General features: G+C 37.7%; 2 protein-coding genes across 14 annotated transcripts in view; one reads left to right on the top strand and one right to left on the bottom strand.

Annotated features, from left to right (window-relative positions):
* The first annotated feature begins 231 nt into the window (after positions 1–231).
* GSTd2 (glutathione S-transferase delta 2) lies at positions 232–12,846 on the top strand. The gene is made up of 5 exons (XM_028188414.2): positions 232–373; positions 5,286–5,430; positions 10,582–10,782; positions 11,476–11,681; positions 12,355–12,846. Exons 2-5 carry the CDS (start codon positions 5,290–5,292, stop codon positions 12,455–12,457), a joined length of 651 nt encoding a protein of 216 aa, XP_028044215.2. The 5' UTR covers positions 232–373; positions 5,286–5,289; the 3' UTR covers positions 12,458–12,846.
* GSTd3 (glutathione S-transferase delta 3) overlaps positions 12,834–25,555 on the bottom strand; it is a 33,922-nt gene continuing 21,200 nt past the window's right edge. For all 13 annotated transcript variants that reach the window (XM_089728432.1, XM_089728435.1, XM_089728430.1 and 10 more), the window contains 4 exons: positions 17,147–17,301; positions 16,250–16,453; positions 14,873–15,078; positions 12,834–14,049 (listed from right to left, as the gene is read on the bottom strand). In XM_089728432.1, the coding sequence (XP_089584558.1) occupies positions 13,938–14,049; positions 14,873–15,078; positions 16,250–16,453; positions 17,147–17,287 (663 nt within the window). In that variant the 5' untranslated portion in view covers positions 17,288–17,301 and the 3' untranslated portion in view covers positions 12,834–13,937. The remainder of the gene's footprint in view (positions 14,050–14,872; positions 15,079–16,249; positions 16,454–17,146; positions 17,302–25,555) is intronic.

The following is a 25,555-nucleotide window of genomic DNA, read 5'->3' as shown; positions in this document are numbered from 1 at the left end:
TGCCTTAAGGACTTAACTAACATCAATATTGTTTGCTGAATGGAACGTATTATCAAAGAGATATTCATAGATATAATTTACTATGAAAACAAAATATTGCTTTATAAACTACACCAAAAACTCACGTAAACAATAGTTAAACCAAGTTTTAGTATAGTCAACAATTGCTGTTGATATCATTTTGTTGGAAATATGCAAGTCACTACAACCTCTTTGGGGGAAACACTTACTGAATACGTCCTTCGCCATGCGTCATGCATTCGCTCGTAACTATAAAACATGGTATCCCTACTCTCGCGTTTATTAAGTTTTTAGACGCCGCCATTAACGGACCTGTGTTTGTTAAGTTTTAAAAGTTATTTTACAAATTTGCGTAAGTTTTTTATTATATCATTTCCTTTGGATATTTTATTCTGAAACGATTTAGTTTTAGAAAAGTAGAATTTAATTTTTTATTTTATTACACAGCGAACCCTAAAAATAATTGAATAATATGTTCGTGCCCATGCTCATTTTTTCCAATTGTATTTTTTAATAGATACAGTTTTGTACCCACGCTGTACGATATATTATTTGGTAATTCGTGTTTGTAGGAAGTGAAAGCAAATGAACCGATTTCAGTGGTCGACATGCAAAGAGAATAACGGATATCGAAACTGGTTCATGATTTATAAAAATGTATATTTTTTATCAACTAGTTAATTGTCAAGTTCGCTTCAGATTTCAAACATAAATAAAATTGAAATACGTTAATTGCGCTATTTTTTTTATTGCTTAAGTAGGTGGACGAGCTCACAGCCCACCTGGTGTTAAGTGGTTACTGGAGCCCATGGACATCTACAACGTAAATGCGCCACCCACCTTGAGACATAAGTTCTAAGATCTCAGTAGTTACAACGGCTACCCCCACCCTTCGAACCGAAACGCATTACTGCTTCACGGCAGAAATAGGCAGGGCGGTGGTACCTAACCGCGCGGACTCACAAGAGGTCCTACCACCGGAAAATCCGGTTATTTTGATACTGAGCAATGCGTTGCATTTTGTTCGACTTCTCCGAAACGTAGACATAATTAAAAATACATTAAGGTTTAATCTATCTTTAGAAACGTTAGAAATAATATAAATACAAAAACAAACTCAAAATTAAACGTAGTTTTAATAACATATCGGTATTTTTTTATTTTATTTTAACGAATTTGTATTTTCGTGTGTAACTCTGATTTACGGAAATTTCCCTACAATTTCAAGTTTCGTGTCCACTGCTATTTTATATTAGTTACTCTAGGTGAGCAGAGGAGCTCACTGTCCACGTGGTATTCAGTGAGTGGCAGAACCGATAGAATTCACAAAGTAAACTTGCCACCTTCACCGTCCCGATACAACAAAATACCTCCGCAACAAGGTCGTATCGTCGATTTAGTATTTGACGCTGTGACCGCACCCTATGGGAGACGCGCGCGGCTTCAGAGATGCTCTGTCCCGACCGTGGGATCTGTGGCCATAGTGCCATTTAACGAAATTGTAATGTATTCTTAATCTGTCGTTCCTTCGTTGTTGAGAATCGTGACTCTTTTATAGTTTTCTCACTGTTTCTCTCCACCTATTCCTATGTTTTGTCTCGTGAAGAGCTTTGTTGGAAAGCTTTTTCGGCTGCTAAAAACACCGCTTTGGGTTTCGGCCTCTACGTATTCGCCCTTTTATTATACCGTTGAGCCTTTTCAGGTTACCAGGGTTTTTGCGTGCTATGTGTAAGAAAAATTGTGGAAAAACTAATTTAACCAGACTATAACCCTTGTTAAGCTATTAGAATTTCTTTTCATCCAACTCTTCAGAACCGTTCCAGTTTTTAAATTGAAATATTAACAAACATTAAACCTGAAATATAATTTGGAATCGTTTTTAATATGGTGAATTCAGTATCACCGTCAGTCTAGACGTGTTTTTAATCGATCTTTTAGGTCAATTGCTTTGTTGAGCCTGGAATAATATTATTGAAATAATCAAATCATAACATTTTGTTCGTGTTGAGCTGATAACTGTATATTTATCAGTAACACAAACAAATTCGCTACAGAAACCGCCGGCCGGTATTTTCACATGATTCTTTTTAAATTTAAACGGGCTTACATTCATCATTCGTATCATACATCACTAATCACAGTAAAGTGTGTCTATTTAAATTCAAAAGATAACTCAGCCATTTGAAATCGGTAATAAAATAAAATAAAACAAATAAGTCTATCACGGCGCGGCGTTTTCTGGTAACCTTTTTTTACTTGGTAGTTGTCTTCAAAGATGACTTGTAGTTTCCAATTATAAGCAATGTAATGTTATTAAAATAATCATGATCTAACAGTGTGAGATATTATGGAAGAATAATGCCGAATCGTTTGACGAGTCATGGTTTTTCGTGTTTGTTATACATATCTGATACTATTTGTGTACCAGATCTCAAAAAAACATAGTAAATCACTCTGTCAGCCAACCAAACAACCTATCCATTGTATGAATAGCTTCGCTCGAAGGCATATTTTTTTCTTGTCTAGGCGAAATATAGAAAATATAATAATTGCAATAAATTCATTGTAATAACATTTTTACCGTTAATTAAAAATACAAATATTTTTATATAAGTCACACAAAATCTTTTTTTTAAATAAATTAAGTATACTTATTACTTATTAAGATTACATATTGTATGTAGGTATAGAACATAAGTCGTGTTCTAACTTGAAGGTCATTTGGTCACTAGAACGTACCAGACTACCTAAACGCGAAACCTGTTGTCTAAAGACAAACAATATGATTGCAGTCTATTCAGCCAAACTTATATAATAGTTTTTGTTACAAATTCAATTTACTAGTGGTAGAACCTTCGAGAAATTCTGCTAAATGCGTCCTGAATACCGGTTTTAGATAGAAGGATATGGAAGCATGCCGGACAACAGCGGAGACGTATATGCAGCCTGGTTTATGTGGTAAAGCATTTACACATGCCGAGGGCCCGAATCGGAGGTTGTAACAATCTATCTCAGATTTTCGATGGAATTATACAGATTTATTTAAAGTCGTATTTCAGATAAAGAACTTTGTGAAATGTCGGACGTATCTTGGTCCGTCTGATACAGCTGTAGCTTAACTAACCATATTTGTATGATGATTGAGAACTATTCCCACTTGAAACTGATGTGCTAATAGCACGCCAAGAATATAATAATATGAAAATACGTTAGATAACGTTTTCAAATATCTCAAAGAACTTCAGAAGACTGCTAATTATTATTAGCATGGCTTAAACCTTCAACGAATCTAATTGCAAGTGACGCATAGGATTAGTTTCCCCTTGTTTAGTGGGTCAAGTATGAACTTAGGCACCTGTGTTGAGTTTTTGTCTATATAAAATCGTTTTCGCAAAAATCGGCCCGGAAACTACAATTTTTTTATTTCCACGAATTATGATTAATTAATTAGGTACCTTCCACACTTCGGGATTCCTCATTTAGTGTCGAACCCTAGCTCGCTAATGCTACGTATAAACTATGAAGTACGTAAATGCAACAGTATCTATATACCCTATATTATTTTATTTATTTATTTCATTTAATTCAGATTTTGCATCCATTATTATTATTATTTCATATAGTATACAAGAATTAAATAAAAACAATAACTACCATCTCGGAATAAAACAAAAGCAATAATGATAATGATAATAATAATAAAACAAAAAAAAACAAAATTAACGTCAAAACTACCTTAACCTAAACCAGGTGAAATACAACAACATAATCAGAGATAGTAAAAAAACTAAGGAGTTTTTCTAACATCATAAAAAAAATTAATCAAAAGACAAATCGAAGTTACAGAAACCTAAGTAAATTACTGCCGGCTACCTTTTTTTTTTATTTCGGTGTTTACCTTCGATTACAATTTCCGGCATCGTTACAAAACAAATCCTTGACATGTCGTTGAAAATTGTCTCTCGAAAATGTTTATTCGATTACTTTTCAACAAAAGACTGACCTGTGAATGTACCTGTGATAATGTTATGATTTTTAAACGAACGTCTAATCTTGTTTCCTGGAAAGGGCAAATAATTATTTTCTTTTAATTTAGTCTACTCTATTTTGTATACTGGAGGTCGGCAGTATTAGTATTTTAATCACCTTTGACCACGACTTTGGATTCCATTTGAAATCGAAATGTTTGTGTGTCAAGAGGTCGCACGTCGCTCGAGAAAAAATATTAAAACTTTGCTGTTACAAGCTGTAGCAGTTCTGACAAAGTATCCGACATGAATCTGAAAATTAATTGTCCGACTTTATTTTTATTTTTTATTGCTTAGATGGGTGGACGAGCTCACAGCCCACCTTGTGTTAAGTTGTTACTGGAGCCTATGGACATCAACAACGTAAATGCGCCACCCATCTTGAGATATAAGTTCTAAGATCTCAGTATAGTTACAATTATTATTAGAGTTATTCGTTCGATTAATCGTATTTCTAATATATTCATAGGTATAGAGTATAGATCCTTATGTCATAACTTAGGTATGCCTGGTAGGTAGGATAGCACGTCATTCGTTAGCAATATCCTAAAAATATAATATTCTAAATTTACTCCTAATTTCTGTTACGACTATTTGTAGAAAGTTTGTCAGTCTGTATGAGTAGGTATCACATTAAATTATTAATTTCTTCCACTAAGCAAGCATGGGTTCTGTTTAGAAGGTAGGATGACAATAAATCCAACCTTATATGACAATAAGTCCACAAGTCTTCGATCTCATAAGTATCAATTAACCTTCACGTTGTTGTCTGTGGACTCCAGTAGATTTTTTTTTATTGCTTATATAGGTGGACGAGCTCACAGCCCACCTGGTGTTAAATGGTTACTGGAGCCCATAGACATCTACAACGTAAATGCGCCACCCAACTTGAGATATAAGTTCTAAAGTCTCAGTACAGTTACAACGGCTGCCCCGCCCTTCAAACCGAAACGCATTAGGTACTGCTTCACGGCAGAAATAGGCTGGGTGGTGGTACCTACCCGCGCGGACTCACTAGAGGTCCTAGCACCAGTAAAATATATACAATAATCATACATTACTTTACAGACACATAATTAACAACACATATATTAGCATAGAGTAGTGCACAGATCACGAAGTGGACAGAGTAAATATACTCATCAAGATCTACTTTCTTATTATTAGTTCTTGCATGTCCGAGTTCGTCCCGTTAAATCTCCTTCATCGTTTATTTAATTCTTATCATGTCCACAGTAAGATGACCATCGACCTGTACTACGTTCCCGGCTCTGCACCCTGCAGGGCTGTACTGCTGACGGCGAAGGCGCTCAACTTAAACCTGAACCTCAAACTGGTAGACCTACACCACGGGGAACAGCTCAAACCAGAATATTTGAAGGTAGGTCTATTTTACGCGCTTTGAAATCGCGTTACTAAAATCCTGGTATTAACTTGATGACAATGTTTACTGAAGTATTACGTACAATTTTGGTAACATTTCGTCTTCTTGCATTAAAACTGTATAATCTCAAAATTTACTAATTTTACAGGAGAGGGGTTTAAAGGTTTAACATGTATTATTTTTAATACTAATCATATTTGCAACATTTATTTTTTACTAGCTGACCCGGCAGACTTCGTAGTGCCTCAATCGATAAATAAAAGACCTAAAGTTTTGGAAAAAACAAACAAAAGGAATCCGTCCGACGGGGGACACATCAAAGGAAAAACAAAATTGTTATTTTCATTTAATTCTGAGTATTTTCATATTTATCTAATTTTAAACCTTTTAAACCTTCTCTGGACTTCCACAAATAATTCAAGACCAAAATTAGCCAAATCGGTCCAACCGTTCTCGAGTTTTAGCGAGACTAACGAACAGAAATTCATTTTTATATACTTATACATAGATTTGTTACCAGTTACATTATCTGTCTTTTAAAGTAACTTAAAATTAAATATTAATTTTGTTATAGTAGTCAAAACACTGATAAACTAAAAAAAACTAATACTAAACTACGCTTGTTTGACAGTATTTATGAGAAAAATACTGGTGATACTAAATGATTCCGCATAGTTCAATTTCAAATATTTTTGGAAATTGTACAGTTTTAATGCGAAAAGGCGATTTTAGGTAAATTCTGGGCAAAAAGATTATTCAATCAATATGTTACAGTATTATTTTTTATTGTATAATTTGTTTTAATTGTTCAGCATCCTTGTCTACTTTAAGTTTCTTTGTAATTTTTTTCCTGTTTACCATACAATAACATAACGAATCAATTACTTAAAGTACCTATATAGATAGAAGTTTGTAAATAGGTATATTATTGATATTTAACTTGTTCAACGTTAAAAGCTTGATTTACTCAATTACAATGATTATTTGTTTTGAATTTTGTAAGGAAAATTACAACGATCAAACAGTAAACATTTAATTAGTCAACTTAATTATGTGTATTTCCTTGTAACATTCCTTCTTCTTCTGTAACATAATAAAACAGTAGAATCCGGTGTGTCTGTACGTACATTGAAGTAAAGTAATAAAAATAGAAAGAAAGTTATAAGTAGAGTTACAAGAAGAAAGTTAGGCAGCGGCTTGGGTCTGCCCCTGGCATTGCTGAAGTCCATGGGTGCCGGTAACCACTCGCAATCTGGTGAGCCGTACGCTTGTCTGCTTACTAGGGCAATAAAAAATATATAGTTATACAACATAAGCCGGCGATTTTAGATTTCTTTTTTGTCGGTCTGTATGTTCGCACTTCTCTAGAACCGATTTTCGTGTACCTAGTTTTCCAAAGTAGACACGCATTAATTTGGAGCAGAATATAAGGTTTTATTAAAATATTGTTAAATATTAAAAGTTAAATATCAAGCACTAGCGACCCGCCCTCGCTTCGCTTCGGAAACATGAAATTTTATTATTGATTATTTACGAGATCACATTAGAAACCTCAAAAATAACAGTATTTCTCCACTTTTTAATGATGTTAGTATACATATAAACCTTCCTCTTCACTCCATCTATTAAAAAAAAACACATTAAAATCCTTTGCATAGTTTTAAAGATATAAGCATACCTACATAGGGACAGAGAAAGCGACTTTGTTTTATACTATGTAGTTTAATATGAAAGCAACGTAATCAAGGTCTGTTGTGTTTTCATGTCTAAACTGTTGAAATGATTTTGAAGAAATTCGGTATGAAAATAGTTTGAGGTCTGGGAAAGAATATACAGTGTAGTTCTCATGGGCGAAGCTACGGGCGGAAACTCAATGAGAAATATTTGAAGGTCGTTGGCCGCAAATAGTATACGCCCATTGGACTAATGGAAACAAACTGAAGTTTGGTCTATAAATTAAGGTTCATTCATAACCACTGCGCTCAATGACATGAATCCTTTTCACTAAGTAGACCGACCATCCTTAACTCCTCGCGGTTACTAGAATAGGTAGGAATAAATAAATAAAACCGCTCTGGAATTAATTCTCTTTCACTAGCGCACTATGTCCTTGTCTATGTGTAGACAGTGACTTTACTGTATCCCTCAAATTGCTGATAGCCATGAGCGACGGCGACTACACAGCTTCATATAGACTGTCTACAAAGTCAATTAAATTGCAGACATCACAACACTAGGCACGTATCATCGTTGGTATTAATGATTTTAATTTCTCCGTAGCCAAATGTACTAAACGAAAAATTATCTCTAATCCGAGCAATTGAGTAACTATTCAATAACACTGATAATGAAATAGAGAACGATTGCTCAATAACCGATCGATAATCAACAAAGGCTGATAAAAAGTTTTCCATTAGAACACGTTACGAAGGTTTCGAACCTGCGTTATCTAGATCGAGAGATTTCTAGGATACTGTATGATTAGTGCGAGTTTTTTAACGTTCTCGATAGCGTAAAAGTTAACTGAAATTCGTATGTAGTTTGAACGTTTGCCTGCTTTTGCCGCTAGAGGCGCTGTTCTAACCATACAAATTTGATTTAACTTTTACGCGATCGAGAACTTTAAAACACCCTTTTTTTTCTCTACCTAAGCTGATGGTCTAGATAGACCATGTCAGCGTCACCGGGCTAGTAGGTGAGCTCACGGGGCTCAAGCCTGACGATGTTGCTAACACGAACCCTACCAAGAGCCGTGCTTCGCAGAATCTACCACCGGATGGGAAACGCGACCCACTGAGAAGATCCGGCGAGAAACTCAGTGGGCAAAACTCGCACTAAGCATACTGAACATAAATCTGTGAAAGTCGAACTCATTTATTTAAAGGCACAAATACTCGAGTACAGAATGCATGGCATGCCGCCAGCGTTTCCTTAATTAACTAGTATCCGTACGAACGGCCACGAAGAGGTATAAACTTAATGTTGATAGCAATAAAACCGAATTTCCCATATTTAAGATCTGAAGGTCAATTTGGCTAGTGATGTAATGGCGTCGGTTGAATGAACTTTAAGGCGGTCGCAGTTGTTCCATGAGAACTGGTCAAACTATGTTTAAATTTTTTTTTTTTTTAATTTAGCCGCAGGTTGTATCTGTTGTTAGGTATATATTATATGGTAGGCATAATTACAGGTACTGTCTTACTTTGAAATCTCTTCGGCTATTGAGCTCATTGACAAAGAAATCACAAGTAAACCGCTACCCAAATTCAGCTCTAAATTTCCTTTCAATATTAATTCAAACCACGAACGATTGCGGAATCAAGCTGGAGAATTAAGTTGGAATCTATACTATCGACCCGCACGGGCTCATGACTTCATTCTCAACTACACCAGCGATCGTATATGTTTTATAGCGGATTTAATGACCCAATGTATGTTTCTGCGCAAGCGCGCTTCAAGTCTAGAGGCATCGGGAAGGTTCAGATTTTGCTTATCTATTTTATTATAAAATCAATGTGTCAGAGTTTTAGCGTAGATTGGGCTAAGAAAGTCGCATTATTAAACATATTTTTATTTAAACCTCTCCATTTTTATGTAGGAACAGGACTGAATTAATCCATGCTTAACGCCTAACAATGAAAACCTGTTTCATCTAATTCTGGTCCTACTTATCACATTTCGCATACAAGATATTTTGTATATTTCTGTTAGTATGTTTGGGAAAAAGCAAGTCCTGAGTTTCTTACCGATTCTTCTCGGTAGTAACGTGTATTCCGAATCGATGGGAAAGCCATGCATATTTGGAAAGTTTCCATGAACTAAGTACTTGAATAATAGAGCTGTTTGTTTTCATTTTTGTTTTTAAAATTTCTTATCTATCTTAGACCTTGGATGAATTAATCTTCAACTTAAAAGCTAGATTGTTATAGTATTAAATTGGCATTTACTTTGGCCCATGGTATTTTTAAGTTAAACTTACGATAGCTCGCTAAGATGAACGAAAATGGACTGGTGATAGAACGTCTTGTGAGTCTGCACGGGTAGGTACCACCACTTTGCCTATTTCTGCCGTGAAGCAGTAATGCGTTTCAGTTTGAAGTGTTGAGCAGGAGTTGTACTGTTAAAAGTGAGATCATACAACTCATGTTCCAAGGAGGGTGGCGGCATTTACATTGTATATGTCTATGGGCTCCGGTAACCACTTAACCGGTAACCATTTTTACTGGTGGTAGGACCTCTTGTGAATCCGCGCGGGTAGGTACCACCGCCCTGCCTATTTCTGCCGTAAGCAGTAATACGTTTCGGTCTGAAGGGTAGGGCAGCCGTTGTAACTATACTGAGATCTTAGAACTTATATCTCAAGGTGGTTGGCGCATTTACCTTGTAGATGTCCATGGGCTCCAGTAACCACTTAAAACCAGGTGGGCTGTGAGCTCGTTCGCCCATCTGAGAAATAAAAAAAGTATATTGTTATCGGTATAAACTGGTTAATAGCCGTCAAACAAATTCCGGACGACCGGTATGTCATAAAATTCTCGAAACTTGAATTCGTAGAATAGTTACATTTTGTAATGTGTACAATAAACTGTTCGCATCACAGTCCGACTTTTTTTTGCATTAGAAATGTGGCAATACTGTGCCGCAGGTTTAGGATTATTACCATCAAATATGGAACTATACCTTAGAACTCATATCTCAAAGTGGGTGGCGGCATTTACGTTATAGATGTCTATGGGCTCCGGTAACCACTTAACACCAGGTGGGCTGTGAGCTCGTTCACCCAAACAAGCAATAAAAAAATGTTTAAGATTTAATCAAATGCTTACCCAGAAACAATTACCTAAATATTCTGTTTATATTAGCAACTAGCGGGACCCGTCCGCTTCGCTGGTCATTTAAAATTAACATTATTTTTTCTCTTCAACAAAGATTCTTATCATTAACGCTCCCGCCACTGGTGTAGGGAGTCCAACACTCATATAAATATTAGCCTATCCATGAAGTACATATATTTTCTACATCGATACAAATTTCAAGTCAATCGTATGCATGGTTCAGTAGTTATAACGGAACATCCATAAAAACAGCTGTAGATTTATATATTAGTATAGAAGTAAGCAATTGAGTGAAATCATGTTCTTATTCCAGTTTAACCCTCAACACACGGTCCCGACCCTAGTCGACGATGGTCTTTCAATCTGGGAGTCCCGCGCCATCATCACCTACTTGGTGAACAAGTACGCTAAGGGCAGCAGTCTGTACCCCGAAGACCCCAAAGCTCGTGCCCTTGTTGACCAACGGTTGTATTTCGACATCGGAACTTTGTACCAGAGATTCAGTGATTATTTCGTAAGTATCATGCGCTGTTGCGAATACTAGAGGATGAATGGTGGTTCTAGATGTGGTCTCGAATCTCGTGCTTCCTATTGTTCGCATTACTCAAACGAAAGTCTTATAGTACACCAGGACATAGGGCAGGCAACGGCTTGGCTCTGCCCCTGGCATTGCTGAAGTCCATGGGCGACGGTAACCACTCACCATCAGGTGGGCCGTATGCTCGTCTGCCTACAAGGGCAATAAAAAAAAATATATATAACTCTAAAGTATCTTATCCACCTTAAGTGGAATCTTGTTTAAATTGACAACGACTATCCTACGATGTTCCCGCGCCGAGAGGGTGGGCCTCCTTGAAATGTCTTTTTTTTTCGGGTTAGAGGCCGAACCTCCTACGAGGTCCCCGCGCCTAGAGTGCGCTAGGGTATGTGGGACTTGGCGATCTACAGGTGGGAGCAGACTGCGGGCCCAAGAAATTTTAGGGCCCTACTGCACTAAACGACTCACCTTACACCCTTACACCCGACGTCCGATCTCTGTCCGGGGTCATCCGTATGACAACATAGATCATAAGCGCCTGCAGTAAAGGCCCAAACACTAAACGAGTTTCCCAGCACTCTCGCCCAACCGTCCGATCCCAGCTCGAGATCGAACCCGGTCAAGGTAGATTGTCTCTATCTTGTTCCAACACTATTTGACTGTCCCCAGTATCCCCAAGTATTCGCCGGTGCCCCAGCCGACAAGGCCAAGAACGAGAAGGTCCAGGAAGCCCTGCAGCTGCTGGACAAGTTCCTCGAAGGTCAGAAGTACGTGGCCGGACCGAACCTCACAGTCGCCGACCTGAGTCTCATCGCCAGTGTCTCCAGCCTGGAAGCCTCTGACATTGACTTCAAGAAATACGCCAACGTTAAGAGGTAGTTTGTTTTATTTCGATAACCTTCATAACAACGATAATTTTTTTCTGTTCATGGATATTGTGTGATAGACGTGTCTGAGATAACGATGATTCATAGCTTTATGTATTAGACGAATACTGGTGTAATATTATTTGGTAGCTTTATAGGACTGCATTCCAGTTTGACGGGTAATAGTCGTACAGGCGGCATCGGCATTTTGCATTCGATCTTATGCCTCAAGTTGGGTGCCTCCAGTATCCCCTTAACATCATCTTGTCTATGATTTCGTTTCCATACCAACTACCCAGTAATCAAATAAATAAAAAACTCCCGTTTTCCATAGCATTTTTTTATATTAATAAAGAAATGCATATACTGGTGGGAAGACGTCTTGTGAGTCCGCTCGGGTAAGTACCACTGCCCTGCCTGTTTCTGCCGTGAAGCAGTAATGCGTTTCGATTTGAAGGGTGAGGCAGTCGTTGTACTATTAAAACTGAGAACTTAGAACTCATATCTCGATGTGGGTAGCGGCATTTACATTGTAGATGTCTATGGGTTCCGGTAACCATTTAACATCAGGAGGACCGCGAGTTCGTCCACCTAACTAAGCAATAAAAATAAAAAACCACATGAAATGATTAATGTTAATTTATATGAATATTCAATTCAATTAATATGTACTGTTTTGCAGATGGTACGAGACGGTTAAGAGTACAGCTCCGGGATACCAGGAGGCCAACGAGAAAGGACTGGAGGCATTCAAGGGACTTGTCAACAGCATGCTTAAAAAGTGAACACTTATCAACACGAAATGAAAACTTATTCAAAATAACGTCGCTGGAATTAAAATTGACCAACTAGGCAGAATTAAAACGTCTTTGCTTATATTAAAAATATTCTTTAAAATAATACATTATTAAATTAGGCTGAATTTAACAGTCGCCCTTTGCCTGAAAGTAAATTAATAAATTTAATATGATCTGTTCGCATTTTATCGATACGTTTCGTTTTTTGTCATGTGATACCCATTTTGATATTCCAGTTGACTTTGTATTATTGAATTTCACAATATTCCACTATCACGTTCACAATGTTTGTTCAAGTCACGAATGGTTTTGATGCTCTTTTTTTTCGTTTTTAAGTTTATAGTTTTTAAGGCACAAATAAAACTATTAATGAAAAATGCATTTTTTATTCATTACCTACCATGCTTCTTATTTCTACCTTAGCGATTATGGTGAGACAGTGGTTTCCTTAAGGAATAAAAATATCGCTGAACTCTATTATTTTCTGTACCTATTCGCTGGTAGCCTAAGAGGCTATTCTACGTCCGGGCGGGTCGGTGAGCTCACGGGCTCAACCTGAGAGAATTTGCTAACACTAATCCTAGCAAGAGAAGTGTTGCCACTGGATCCGAATCGCGACCCGCTGAGTAGCTCCAGCGAGAAACTCAGTAGGCTGTGTCTGTGTGAAACTGTCATCTGCATCCTTTGAGTTTAACCCATGGAATTATTAAGTACCTACAACTACTAACTGTATGGTTTTACCAAATCGAACGGTCTAAGCAACTCTTATATTAAGTTACTGGATAAAGTTTATATACCTCTTTTATTACCTTCTAAGGCAAAAGATTCTAGATCTCACACGGTCTTAAGTGGCTACTATCGCTCTATGATGCAGCAGTAATGCGCCGCCATTCATATCTCGGTATAATAGCTTAACAAATGTGGATTATTTAATCAACATTTGTACATTTACTTTGGGCAAGTATTTTTCCTATTTTGCATAATATGTATTATGTAAGTTTGTAAATAAAAAAGTCTTTTCACAAAAACTTCGAGTCATTTCGTAGTATGCTAGAAGAATTTCCCTCTTTTTGAATTTTGAATGTCTACGCTCGGGACAAATCAGAAGTCGGTTTGTGGAAGTGAAGTAATATATTTTTAGTCCGACAATAAGTTTGATAAAAATTTGAAAATTATAAAAAAGGGGCCAAAGTCATGAGTGAGTGAAAAATGCACAGATATGAAAAAAAAAGCGTTTTTCGTTTCACGCTGTGAAGATCTTAAACACTGAATTCCATCCAAACAATGTGCTAGTTTGCCGATATCCTGCGATAACAACAAGAAAAAAAAATCACATTTATATAGTATATATTTATTATAAAAAGTACCCCTATTTACTCTGGTGAACTCTGGGCATGTTCAATTGTATATAAGCAGGTAAAATATTATAAATTGGTGTACATAAGTACCATACAATTACACCTAATACTCAAAGTTCGGTTTTGGCCTTCATTTGCGCTATCAACTTCTTGAATTCATTTATACCTTTTTGATTAGCATTCTGATAATCTGGAGCAGTTGTCTTCATGAGCTCAAACCATCTGAAAAAAAACATGAGATTATCTTTGGTCGGTTTTTATTATTATATTATTATTGCTTAGATGGGTGGACAGCCCACCTGGTGTTAAGTGGTTACTGGAGCCCATAGACATCTATAACGTAAATGCGCCACCCACCTTGAGATATAAGTTCTAAGGTCTCAGTATAGTATAGTTTTGAAGTCGTCGTGGCCTAAAGGATAAGACGTCCGGTGCATTCGTATGTCATGTAGCGATGCACCGGTGTTCGAATCCCGCAGGCGGGTACCAATTTTTCTGATGAAATATGTATTAAGAAATGTTCACGATTGACTTCGACGATGAAGGAATAACATCGTGTAATAAAAATCAAAACCCGCAAAATTATAATTTGCGTAATTACTGGCGGTAGGACCTCTTGTGAGTCCGCGCGGGTAGGTACCACCACCCTGTCTATTTCTGTCGTGAAGCAGTAATGCGTTTCGGTTTGAAGGGTGGGGCAGCCGTTGTAACTATACTGAGACCTTAGAACTTATATCTCGAAGTGGGTGTCGCATTTACGTTGTTGATGCTTGAGCTCCAGTAACCACTTAACACCAGGTGGGCTGTGAGCTCGTCCATCCATCTAAGCAATAAAAAAAAATTTAATAAAAAAATAAAAAACGAACCTCCACCTCTTTCACCACTGCCATTCGGACGAGTAGTGACGATAATTTTATCGATCTTAAGAGCAATAATTATTTATTTCACACACTACAGTGTCTTTAAAATTTAATTAAAACACAGTACTTGCTACTTGCTCAAGCACAATTCCTCATCAAACAGACAAATGTAAAGACAGACTTACTTCTCCACATTAGGGTAACTCTTCAGACTGATATCAGCCGCGTCAATAGTAGAGATGGTAGCCACAAGGCTGAGATCGGCGATAGTCAATACGTCTCCGGTTACATACTTCTGAGCTTCCAGGAAAGCGTTGAGGAATACTAGAGCTTCCTCTAATTTTTTAAGGGATGCTGCATCGGGTTTCGCTCCGCCAAATACTTGAGGATACTGAAATGGAAAGGATCCACTTAGTAAATATACACACCGAAATAGTATCTATCAACTCCTTGGGAGCTATAACAGACTACGGGTAATTCTGCTGTAATAATAGCATACGAATTAAGATTTCATATTTATTTTATTGTAGACCACCCATAAATGATGTGCACTGCTTTTGAGGGGCTAATAATATTGCTCACTTCAACTAACATCATCATTTCAGCCTATCGCCGTCCACTGCTGAACATAGGCCTCTCCAATAGATTTCCAGTGCGACCGGTCCATTGCCACCTGCATCCAACGAGACCCAGCGCTTTTTACTAGGTCGTCGGTCCATCTAGTAGGTGGCCGTCCCACACTGCGCTTGCCAGTACGTGGTCGCCACTCCAGGATCTTTCTGCCCCATCGACCGTCCTCTCTGCGTGCTATGTGGCCGGCCCATTGCCACTTCAGTTCACTAATTCTACGGGCTATGTCAGCAACCTTCGTTCTTCTACGGATCTCCTCATTTCGGATTCGATCACGTAGAGAAATGCCGAGCATAGCCCTCTCCATAGCTCGCTGCGCGACTTTGAGCCTTCTAAAAAGATCCCTAGTGAAGCACCACGTCTCCGAGCCGTAAGTCACCACTGGTAACACACATTGGTTGTACACCTTTGTCTTAAGGCACTGAGGTATTTTGGACGAGAAGACGTTGTGCAGTTTACCGAACGCTGCCCAGCCGAGTTGGATCCGTCTACTGACCTCTCTCTCAACTAACATACATCACAGTATCTAAAAGACAAAAAAGCCACCTAATAACTTAATCTTTTTTTTTTTTTTTATTGCTTAGATGGGTGGACGAGCTCACAGCCCACCTGGTGTTAAGTGGTTACTGGAGCCCATAGACATCTACAACGTAAATGCGCCACCCATCTTGAGATATAAGTTCTAAGGTCTCAAGTATAGTTACAACGGCTACCCCACCCTTCAAACCGAAACGCATTACTGCTTCACGACGGAAATAGGCAGGGTGGTGGTACCTACCCGTGCGGACACTATGCCTATTTATGCCGTGAAGCAGTATTGCGTTTTGGTTTGAAAGGTGAGACAGATGTTGTACTGTAAAAATAGACTCAATGGTTATGCCCTTCTGCCATTGAATGCTATAAAAACGTCTTATATTAAAAAAGTAACTTACAAAATATTGTGCGAATCTAGGGTACAGAGTTCCAATGTCGAAGTCAAGTCTCTGATCGACGAGGGCCCTTGCCATCAAATCCTTCGGATAGAGACTGCTGCTGTCTCCTCCGTACTTGTTGACTAAATATCTGCTTATCGCTCGCGACTCCCACAGAGGGAAGCCCTCGTCCACTATTGTAGGGACTGTGTGTTGAGGATTCAACTGGAAGATAATGTTAACAAATTTATAGTATTGTTACGTGCTGGGGTTCGCGATAAATAAAATTCCACTGAAGTATAAATTAAAACTGTATTTATTACTTAGAACACTTAAAACACTTCACAAGCACTTTAAAATTCTCAATTCGCTTCTTCCGCTTCGCTTCAGGTGATCCGTTCGCTGTTTCGCTTCGAGTAGTTCCGATTACTGACTGACCGCGTTTTTTTTTTATGATTGAAAGATTACTGGCGGCTCGGAGGCCTTTCCAGCTTCACCAGGACAGATGGGCGAGCAAAGGCTCAGCCAGGAGGGGTGGGATTTGCTAACAACTGCCCGAGCGCCTCCGAAGGAGACCTAACAACTCAAGAGCAATTGCTTCGCGAATGAATCTACTACCGGATCGGAATCGCAACTGACCACGTGCCACCCTGCAACGCTTTTATAGTCGATACGACATCCTTAGAATGGTCGAGAACATTCCTCACAAGTCGAGCACTTTCAATGCGTACTTCCGCTATCTGACAACAGATGGCGTTGCATTTCTCGAGCGTTCTAGATGTTACGAGTACCTTTGATATTCGTTTCGGCTATTCGGCGATAGGTGACGTTACTCTTACCAGCGTAATAGTATAGTTAAGACCGTGGCCACTTACAGGCAATCAATAAGGAAGATATGTTCGGAGTTTATTTGTTTACCTTTAAGAAATCGGCTTGCAACTGTTCTCCCTCCCACAAATTAAGAGGTTTAAGGTTGAGCTGTAGGTCCAAAGCGGCTGCCACTAGCAGCACGACGCGGCACGGCGCCGATCCCGCGGTGAAGTATAGATCTATTGCCATTTCTACAGGATTTACTGTAAAACAACAAAAGAGGAGATATTTCAGATCAAACTGGTCAGTACGACAAAACACTAATTTTATATGAATTATATGTGAGGACCTAATTTAAAAAAGATTAGGCTGTATGGTATGACACCTTTGCCTTCCTACTACTTTGCAGTTGAAAAAATAAAACTACTAAGGAACTCCATTAGTAGACAGTAGTAGTATAATTTACTCTAGATCGTAGATTATCTAGGAATGGCGATAATTGACAAAAAAGATCGATTTTAAAATCGATTCGAATCGTAACCGTAATAAATCGATTCACAAAAAAATCGAGGTCCAAAAGATCGATTTCTGAAAATTGATTTTTTTTCAAGTTTGCATTTACAATGTAATGTATGATAAGACATAATAAATGATCACAAGGAATGAAGTTTGTAATTAAATAAATGTTACGAACGGTAGTATGCGGTAGTATGTTACGAACTTTAGAGTCAGCAACACAATTAAAATAGATTGTAATTGAGAGGTAAGTAGTCTAAGAAAAACAAGTACTCTTATTTTGATATCCAAAACAGCACAGCTAGCATGCTAAAGTTTTATCGCCGACATAAAACTTTCATTCCTTTCCGGCATATATGCAAGTGCGAGCGAGACGGCAACATACGAAACCACAGAACACTATTACTTCTAACGAAGCAATCTGACATCAATCTGAGTTAACTGTAATTGTTTTATCACTAGGACTGCAATTAATAGTTAAGTTGCAATATAAGTTAATCGCAATAAAATTAATGCATTTTTTATAATTTAATGAAATGGTTGAATGTTTAATCGATTTACACTTTTACATACATCATCACAACTTAATATTAAACGTATTTCAATATACTTATTTTTGTCTTCCGTGATTTTTGGATGCTACTTTCATAAATTCATCATTTTTTTATTTTACAAAATCTTTTTAAACAGTGTGCTTAGTGCGAGTTTTGTAACGTTCTCACTAGCGAGCCAGTTTGCTCAAATTTGTATGCAATTGGAACAGCGCCCCTAGTGGCAAACGTACTCGGTGTTATTTTGTGAGTGCGAGTTCATATTAACGTTGTGATCTCGTAACCGAGTAATTTTACCGAAATGAGTACTACGAATGACATTTGTGCGAGTGCGTGTTACAAATTAGTGGATTTTAACGTTTCGATCGAGTATTTCTTTAGTAGTTTTATTTTTCCAACTAGAGAGGCAAAAATATCATGCCATAGAACCTAATTTTTTTTTATGAAAAATGATTATATGGAGTGAAATGGATTTGATTAATTTGAAGCATTAATCAATTGGCATGGAATGAAATGAAATGAGATCAGATAATATGGAATAAAATATAATCTCTGCGAAATGCTGATTATATACTGATATTTTTTTCAGTGGATCTTTTCGAAGACTTCGAGAAGCTACGTCCAGCGGTTTTGTTTAATTTTTTTAAATTTTCGCACTTTCACAGATACTAAACAGTTAATAAGCCCACGTTACTTTGTTATTGCACAGATGGGTGGACGAGCTCCCGGCCCACCTAATCTTAAGTGGTTACCGGAGCCCATAGACATCTACAACGCAAATGCCGCCTCCCACCTTGAGATATTAGTTCTAAGGTCTCAGTATAGTTACAACGGTTGTCCCACCCTTCAAACCGAAACGCATTACTGCTTCACGGCAAAAATAGGCAGGGTGGTGATACCCACCCGTGCGGACTCACAAGACGTCCTACCACCAGTAATTACAAAAATTAATTTTGCGGGTTTGATTTTTATTACATGATGCTATTCCTTTACAGTGAAAGTCAATCGTAAACATTTGATAAGTACATATTTCATTAGAAAAATTGATACCCGCCGGCGGGATTAGAACACCGGTGCATTGCAAGATACGAATACACCGGACGCCTTAACCTTTAAGCCAGGACGGTCTCAAAATTACACTTATACACGAAGAAATATTAAATACGCATTAACTAAGAAACATTAAATAGACAAAATAAAACAATTCACACAATTTAGCTCCTCGCGGTCCCTCCAAATTGTCTTTTCACCTTTTTTTCCTAGTTGTTCAATTGTAAATGAATAAATCAAAATCAAATCGAGTTTACGTTCTATACGGTGAAAAATGAAGAATTGTGAGTGTGAGTTGAGATATGCTACTCGCTTCGCAGGGCGTTTATTCACCGAGAGCAGCAATAATATTAATTCTCGTATATTGGTAGCACGTGATGTTTTGGCATTAGACCGTCTAAATGAAATACAACGCATTTTAACAGCATTTTAATGGGAACCAACTACTTTCAAAATTATTCGGGTAATGTCACGTGTTCAATACTATTTTGTACCTTTAGAATTAAAGTGGCTCAACCCAAAATTCTTAGTTTCTGGTAAACTTCAATATTGTAATACAATAATTGTATTTTTTTAGTTTTTCGGTTTAAACACTTTAAGGCATGCCATTTTATTTGAAAAAGACAGAAAGAGTACTTTGTCCTTTTCTAGACTAAAAGAGACTGTTTAATTTTATAAGCTGATAGAATAATATAGAAAAGAATAATAGGATACCCTCTAATCGTCACATTGGAAAAAGATATGGCTTTATCATTTTATCATTTAAATTATTTTTTATTGCACTTATAAAACTAATTTAATTTACAATATGTAACTACATATATCTATAACTAATCCGTACTTGTCAAATTCCTCATAAATTGTCAATATTCTTGGGGTAGCAAGGGGGCGTGTAAATAGCCCTCCTGCGGCGGGAGCATATATAGCGGGGTTGTAGAAAGGCGTGTAAATAGCCGTCCTAAGCGGTATGTGACAAATGTTTGTCACTTATAATTAGCGGAGCGGTAAAACTATATAGCGGTAAACAAAAGCTAGTAATCAAACTAAAGATATAAATTAAATACACATAAGCGAGCGGGCGGGCGAATGATTACACGGAAGCAGCAATAAAATGGCAATAAATTAAAAGAACTTGCACTCACCTGTAGACCTTGCCAGTGACTGTCGTGCGGGCGTCGGCGATGGATGCACGCGGGCGGCGGGAGGGGGTGACGAAGCTCACGTAGCTTTTCGTAAGCACAAGCACCACACAATATACAAGTGCCGCCATCTAGGCAGCTAGCGGTAAAGCGTGATCGATCGGGTAGAACCCCGCTTTGGATAGTCGCGGTAATTAGTTACTGACAAACTCCAAAGGTGGCGCCATCCCAATAATTCATTAGCATCCTATTACTAATCCGCGCGTAACCATCCTGCCCGCCTTGAAAGTTCGCAGGACTTTCAACAAATATATAAAGATATTAAGATAGGAAGCATAAAGCTTAAATAGCGGGAAGTTATTTGAAAAGAAACAAATTTTAATTAATAATAAGCCATCATGAATGTTTACGAGTAGAGTTGAAGCGGTTGATGACATGCGGTACTCTAATTTATTCTAGCGGTAGCGGATATAATTTTACAACTGGACGTTTAAGAAATCCAGATTTCGTTTTTACCAAAGCAACGCGTATAATGTTATCGGCACCTGGATACACCTCTTGTATAACGCCAAGTGGCCAGCGGAGCGGTGGAATGTCATCTTGATGAATAAGAACTACTGTCCCAACCTTCACGGGGTTATCTGATGTACACCACTTCTGTCTGACTTGCAACGTATGCAGGTACTCTAATCTCCATTTCCTCCAATAGGAATTAACCAAACTATCTAACAACGCTTTGCGATTAGTTAGACTCATCTGATTTGCGGACAATTCAGACGCGGGTAAATACTGCAAAGGAGTGGACATCAAAAAATGTGCGGGTGTGAGAATTTCGGGGTTGGGATCTGCGGATAAAAGACATAAAGGTCTGGAATTCATAAGACATTCTATTTGATTCAACACAGTCAACATCTCTTCGTAAGTGAGAATTTGTGCGCCTATTACTCTATTTAAATGAGTTTTAACGGATTTAATGTTTGATTCCCATAAACCTCCAAAATGTGGAGCCCGAGGCGGGATCATCTTCCAAATGATTCGGTATTTAGTTAATTCATCATTCCATGCGGATATAAAATTATTTGAAACTAGAAGTTTATACATTTCATCTAACCGAGCCTTTGCGCCAACAAAATTAGTGCCATTATCTGAATACATGAAAGAAACTGGACCTCGACGAGATATAAAACGTTTGAAAGCGGCAAGAAATGAGTCCGTTGACAAATCCGAGGCTAACTCAATATGTATAGCCTTTGTCGTTAAGCATACGAACAGGCAAATGTAAGCCTTTTGTGAATGATGACCACGTTTGCGTACAAGCGTTATCTTAAATGGGCCCGCGTAATCTACTCCCGTGTGACAGAAAGCTTTGGCCTCCATTACACGGCTTGACGGAAGGTCAGCCATCATGGGAGTTGGGTGTGAAGGTGATACACGAAAACATGATTTACACATATGCACTCTTTTTCTTATAACGTTTCTAGCGGACAATATCCAAAAGCGTTGACGAATAATGGACATCAAAAGGTCCGGACCGGTGTGCAAGTTTGTATTATGAAAATAATCAACAATAATATTTATTATGTGATCGTGTTTTGGCAATAAAGCGGGGTGTTGCGTTTCAAACGGTAAATCAGAGTTCGAAAGTCTACCCTGAATACGTAAAATTCCATCTTCGTCAATAAATGGCCTAAGTTTACGAATATTTTTCGAAGGTAAATCTAATTTTCTAATGCTGGCAATATCATGACCAAAATATTTAGCTTGAAGAGCTCGAATAATAGCTTTCTCAGCAGTATTTAAATCGAATGCGGTTACAAACTTGTTTCGCGGTAATTTTCTTATAAATCGAAGTACATAAACAACACAGCGAAGAAGTTTTGACCATGACGAAATTCTCAACCCAAGTTGATATATTGGGGAATCTTCGACAACAGTTAAAGCGGTAAGTGTTACAGATTTTTTCATTTCAGGTATGTCACTTCCAGATTTACAAGGTACAAAAGGTTCAATAGGCCATTGTGAAATAGGATAGCAGGCCCAAGAAGGACCCTGCCACCAAAGCGAGTTATTAATAATTTGTGACGGTAAAAGACCTCGTGACACACAATCGCTAGGATTTTCCTTACCATTAATATGAAAAAAGCGGTCAGGTGATAAATTCTCCTGAATTTGAGCGATGCGGTTTCCTACAAATATTGACCATCTATGCGGGGAAGATTTAATCCAAGAAAGAGCAATTGTAGAATCTGAGAAAGCGTATATAGCGGTGATAGGATGTAAAGAATTATAAGCGTTATAAATAAGTTTAACTAATTTTGACAAAACAAGAGCGGCACAAAGCTCAAGGCGAGCTAATGTAGTTATTTTAACCGGAGAAACCTTTGATTTTGAGCACAATAATCTTAAAGTAATATCTCCTGTGGGATCTGTAATGTGTAAATAAACAACGCAACCGTAAGCGTTCAAGCTTGCATCACAAAATGCAACAATATTTACTTCACAGTCTTTGGAAACTCCAATATGGCGCGGTATTGCTATAGTTGAAAGCAATGGAAGCTCTTTCACAAGTGAAGAGTAGCGGTAAATAATTGTATCTGGAGGTGTATCATCCCAGTCTATTTTAGAATTCCAGAGTTCCTTAATAAGCAATTTAGCGAACAGTATAACTGGAGCAACTAAACCAAGCACGTCGAACAAGCGTGCGACTAAAGATAATATTGTTCTTTTAGTGCACTTTTCATTAGTGTTTGAGCTCGTCATAAAAAATGAGTCATTAGCGGGAAGCCACGCAAGGCCTAAAACTTTCATGGTATTATTAGCATCATCAGAGAAGCTTACAGAAGAGCGGTGCGTTTCTGGAAGGCTATTAAGAAAGGCAGTGGAGTTACTTGCCCATTTTGTTAAATTAAAACCTCCTGATTTAAAGAGTGAAATTAGTTGTTTCGATAGTTTGATAGCTGAAATATCTTCGTGTAGGGATGTGACGAGATCATCCATATATAATTGAGACTCAGCTACACTAGCGGCTTCCGGATAACGATAACATTCTTCTGATGCTAATTGACGTATAGTACGCATTGCTAAATAAGGTGATGACTTTAAACCAAAGGGCAGACAGTTAAAAGCGAAAATGCGAAGTTTATCATTTTTAAAGCGGTACAATATTTTTAAATATTTATGGTGGTCTGTGGTCACCCTAATGCGTAAGTACATTTGTTCCACATCAGCGCACAGTGCCACAGGGAACAAACGAAAGCGTAGTAAAAGCAAAAATAAGTCTGCCTGTAAATTTGGACCAGTATGCAAGACGTCATTAAGTGACAGTCCACTAGATGTTTTAGCACTAGCATCAAGAACTACACGTAGTTTAGTGGTAGTCTTGCTTGGGCGGATAACTGCATGGTGCGGTATATAATAACCGTTATCGGTTTCCTTAGCGGTGTCGTTAATTTCAGTTAAATAACCTTTACTAATGTAATCCTGTATAACGATATCGTAATCATCGCGGAGTGAGGGTAATTGAACAAACTTACGTTCGAGCGAAAGAAAACGGCGGTGAGCAACAGTATAAGACTTGCCAAGGTCAGCGGGATTTCTACTAAATGGTAACTCAACCGTATATCGGCCATCATTATCGCGGGTAATTGTAGAAATATATTTGTTTTCACACTCGGCTTCCTCAGGGCTAAGATGACGCTCATGAGGAATCTCCTCTAATTCCCAAAATTTATGTAAAAATGACTCAAGGTCTTTATGCGTTATAGATGAAAAAGTTTTATTTAAAGTGAATGCAGAATGAATTTTAGTATTTTCGAAAGCGGGTGGATTATCAATATAAACTGTACTAGATAGTCACAAAGAGGTATTATTATCATTTATAACAGAAAAATTATCATGTTGCGGTTTCATAATGCCGGTGTAACTCACTTCAGGTACGTCACCCATAAGAACATAACCGAAGGTTGTTTCTACGGCAGGTGGCGCTAGTGAGCCGGTATCTATACGATTACCTAAGTATATATATGGAAATAACTGAGCACCTAACACCATATCAATCACACCTGGAACGTTCCAATTTGAATCGGCAAGCGGTAAATTACGTATATGATTCATATTTGAGGAATTTATAAAATAAGCGGGTAATTTATCTGTAATACAGTCTACTACTAAAGCGTGAATATAATATTTATTAGGAGAAAATCTAGATTCAATATTTAAATAAACATATCCGTGAATCGGGCGAGCGGTTAATCCAATACCTCTAATATAAGAATTATTTAAAGGTATAATCGGTAATTTAAGTAATTTACAACAATTGACAGTTATTAAATTATTTTGGGAACCATTATCTATTAAAGATCTAACTATTTTACGTTCCCCTTTATTCGAGTGAGCGTATATTTGAGCGGTTGATAATAAAATATTACTATTCGATTTTATTTCCGAACTGTGAGTCAACGTGGTAGCGGTCGTATTATTTTGTTGTTGTATCGTTCTGTTAGAGTGTAAACAAGTATTCGAAGCGGCATCATGATGATCGTAACTCTGAACAACAGGTTGAGATTGAACCTGGGACCGACCGTAATCGGGCCGCGCGGCATCACTCGGAATTCCATGTACCTGCGACCGACTGACCTGCCTGTCCATATCAGCGTAGTCATCCGATGGACTGGGTACGCTTTTACTTTTTCGATTCGCCCGTTTATTACCAAAACACAACAAAGTATGATGATATTTCTTACAATTATTGCATGTTAACTTTGATTGACATGCTTTTAATGTATGCGATAAGCTTAAACAATTAATGCAACCCTTGTGCGATTTAATAAAATCATAACGTGCTTGCGGTGAAATCATATTTTTAAATTCATTACAACGATATAACTGCGTGTGGTGCGAGCTCGAGCAAAGATCGCACGTAGATAACGAAACCGGTTTGTTAACCCTTTCAGTGCGGACTGGGTCATTATAACTACTAGAAATAAACGATTTGTGATTTTTAGATTTCTCTATGTTACACTTCGGTGCAGAGCGTTCTAATATTTTTATCTGATCCTGTATGAATTTAATAAACATTTCAGTTGTGGGTATTTCAATACCACGAACCGATGCTTCAAAAGAATGTAACGTTTGAGGATCCAACCTTCTCAGTGAGCATTGTAATAAAATAAAATCAGTTAAATCGAGTAAATTTAATTGTTTTAAAGCGGCAATCGAAGATGAAATTTTTTCAATGAACATATTTAAACTATTTGCGGTAG

The sequence above is a fragment of the Bombyx mandarina genome, chromosome 06 (assembly GCF_030267445.1).
Source record: "Bombyx mandarina strain Sakado chromosome 06, ASM3026744v2".
NCBI lineage: Eukaryota > Metazoa > Arthropoda > Insecta > Lepidoptera > Bombycidae > Bombyx > Bombyx mandarina.
The sequence above is the reverse complement of the archived record's forward strand: the minus strand, read 5'-3'. Positions and strand labels throughout refer to the sequence as shown.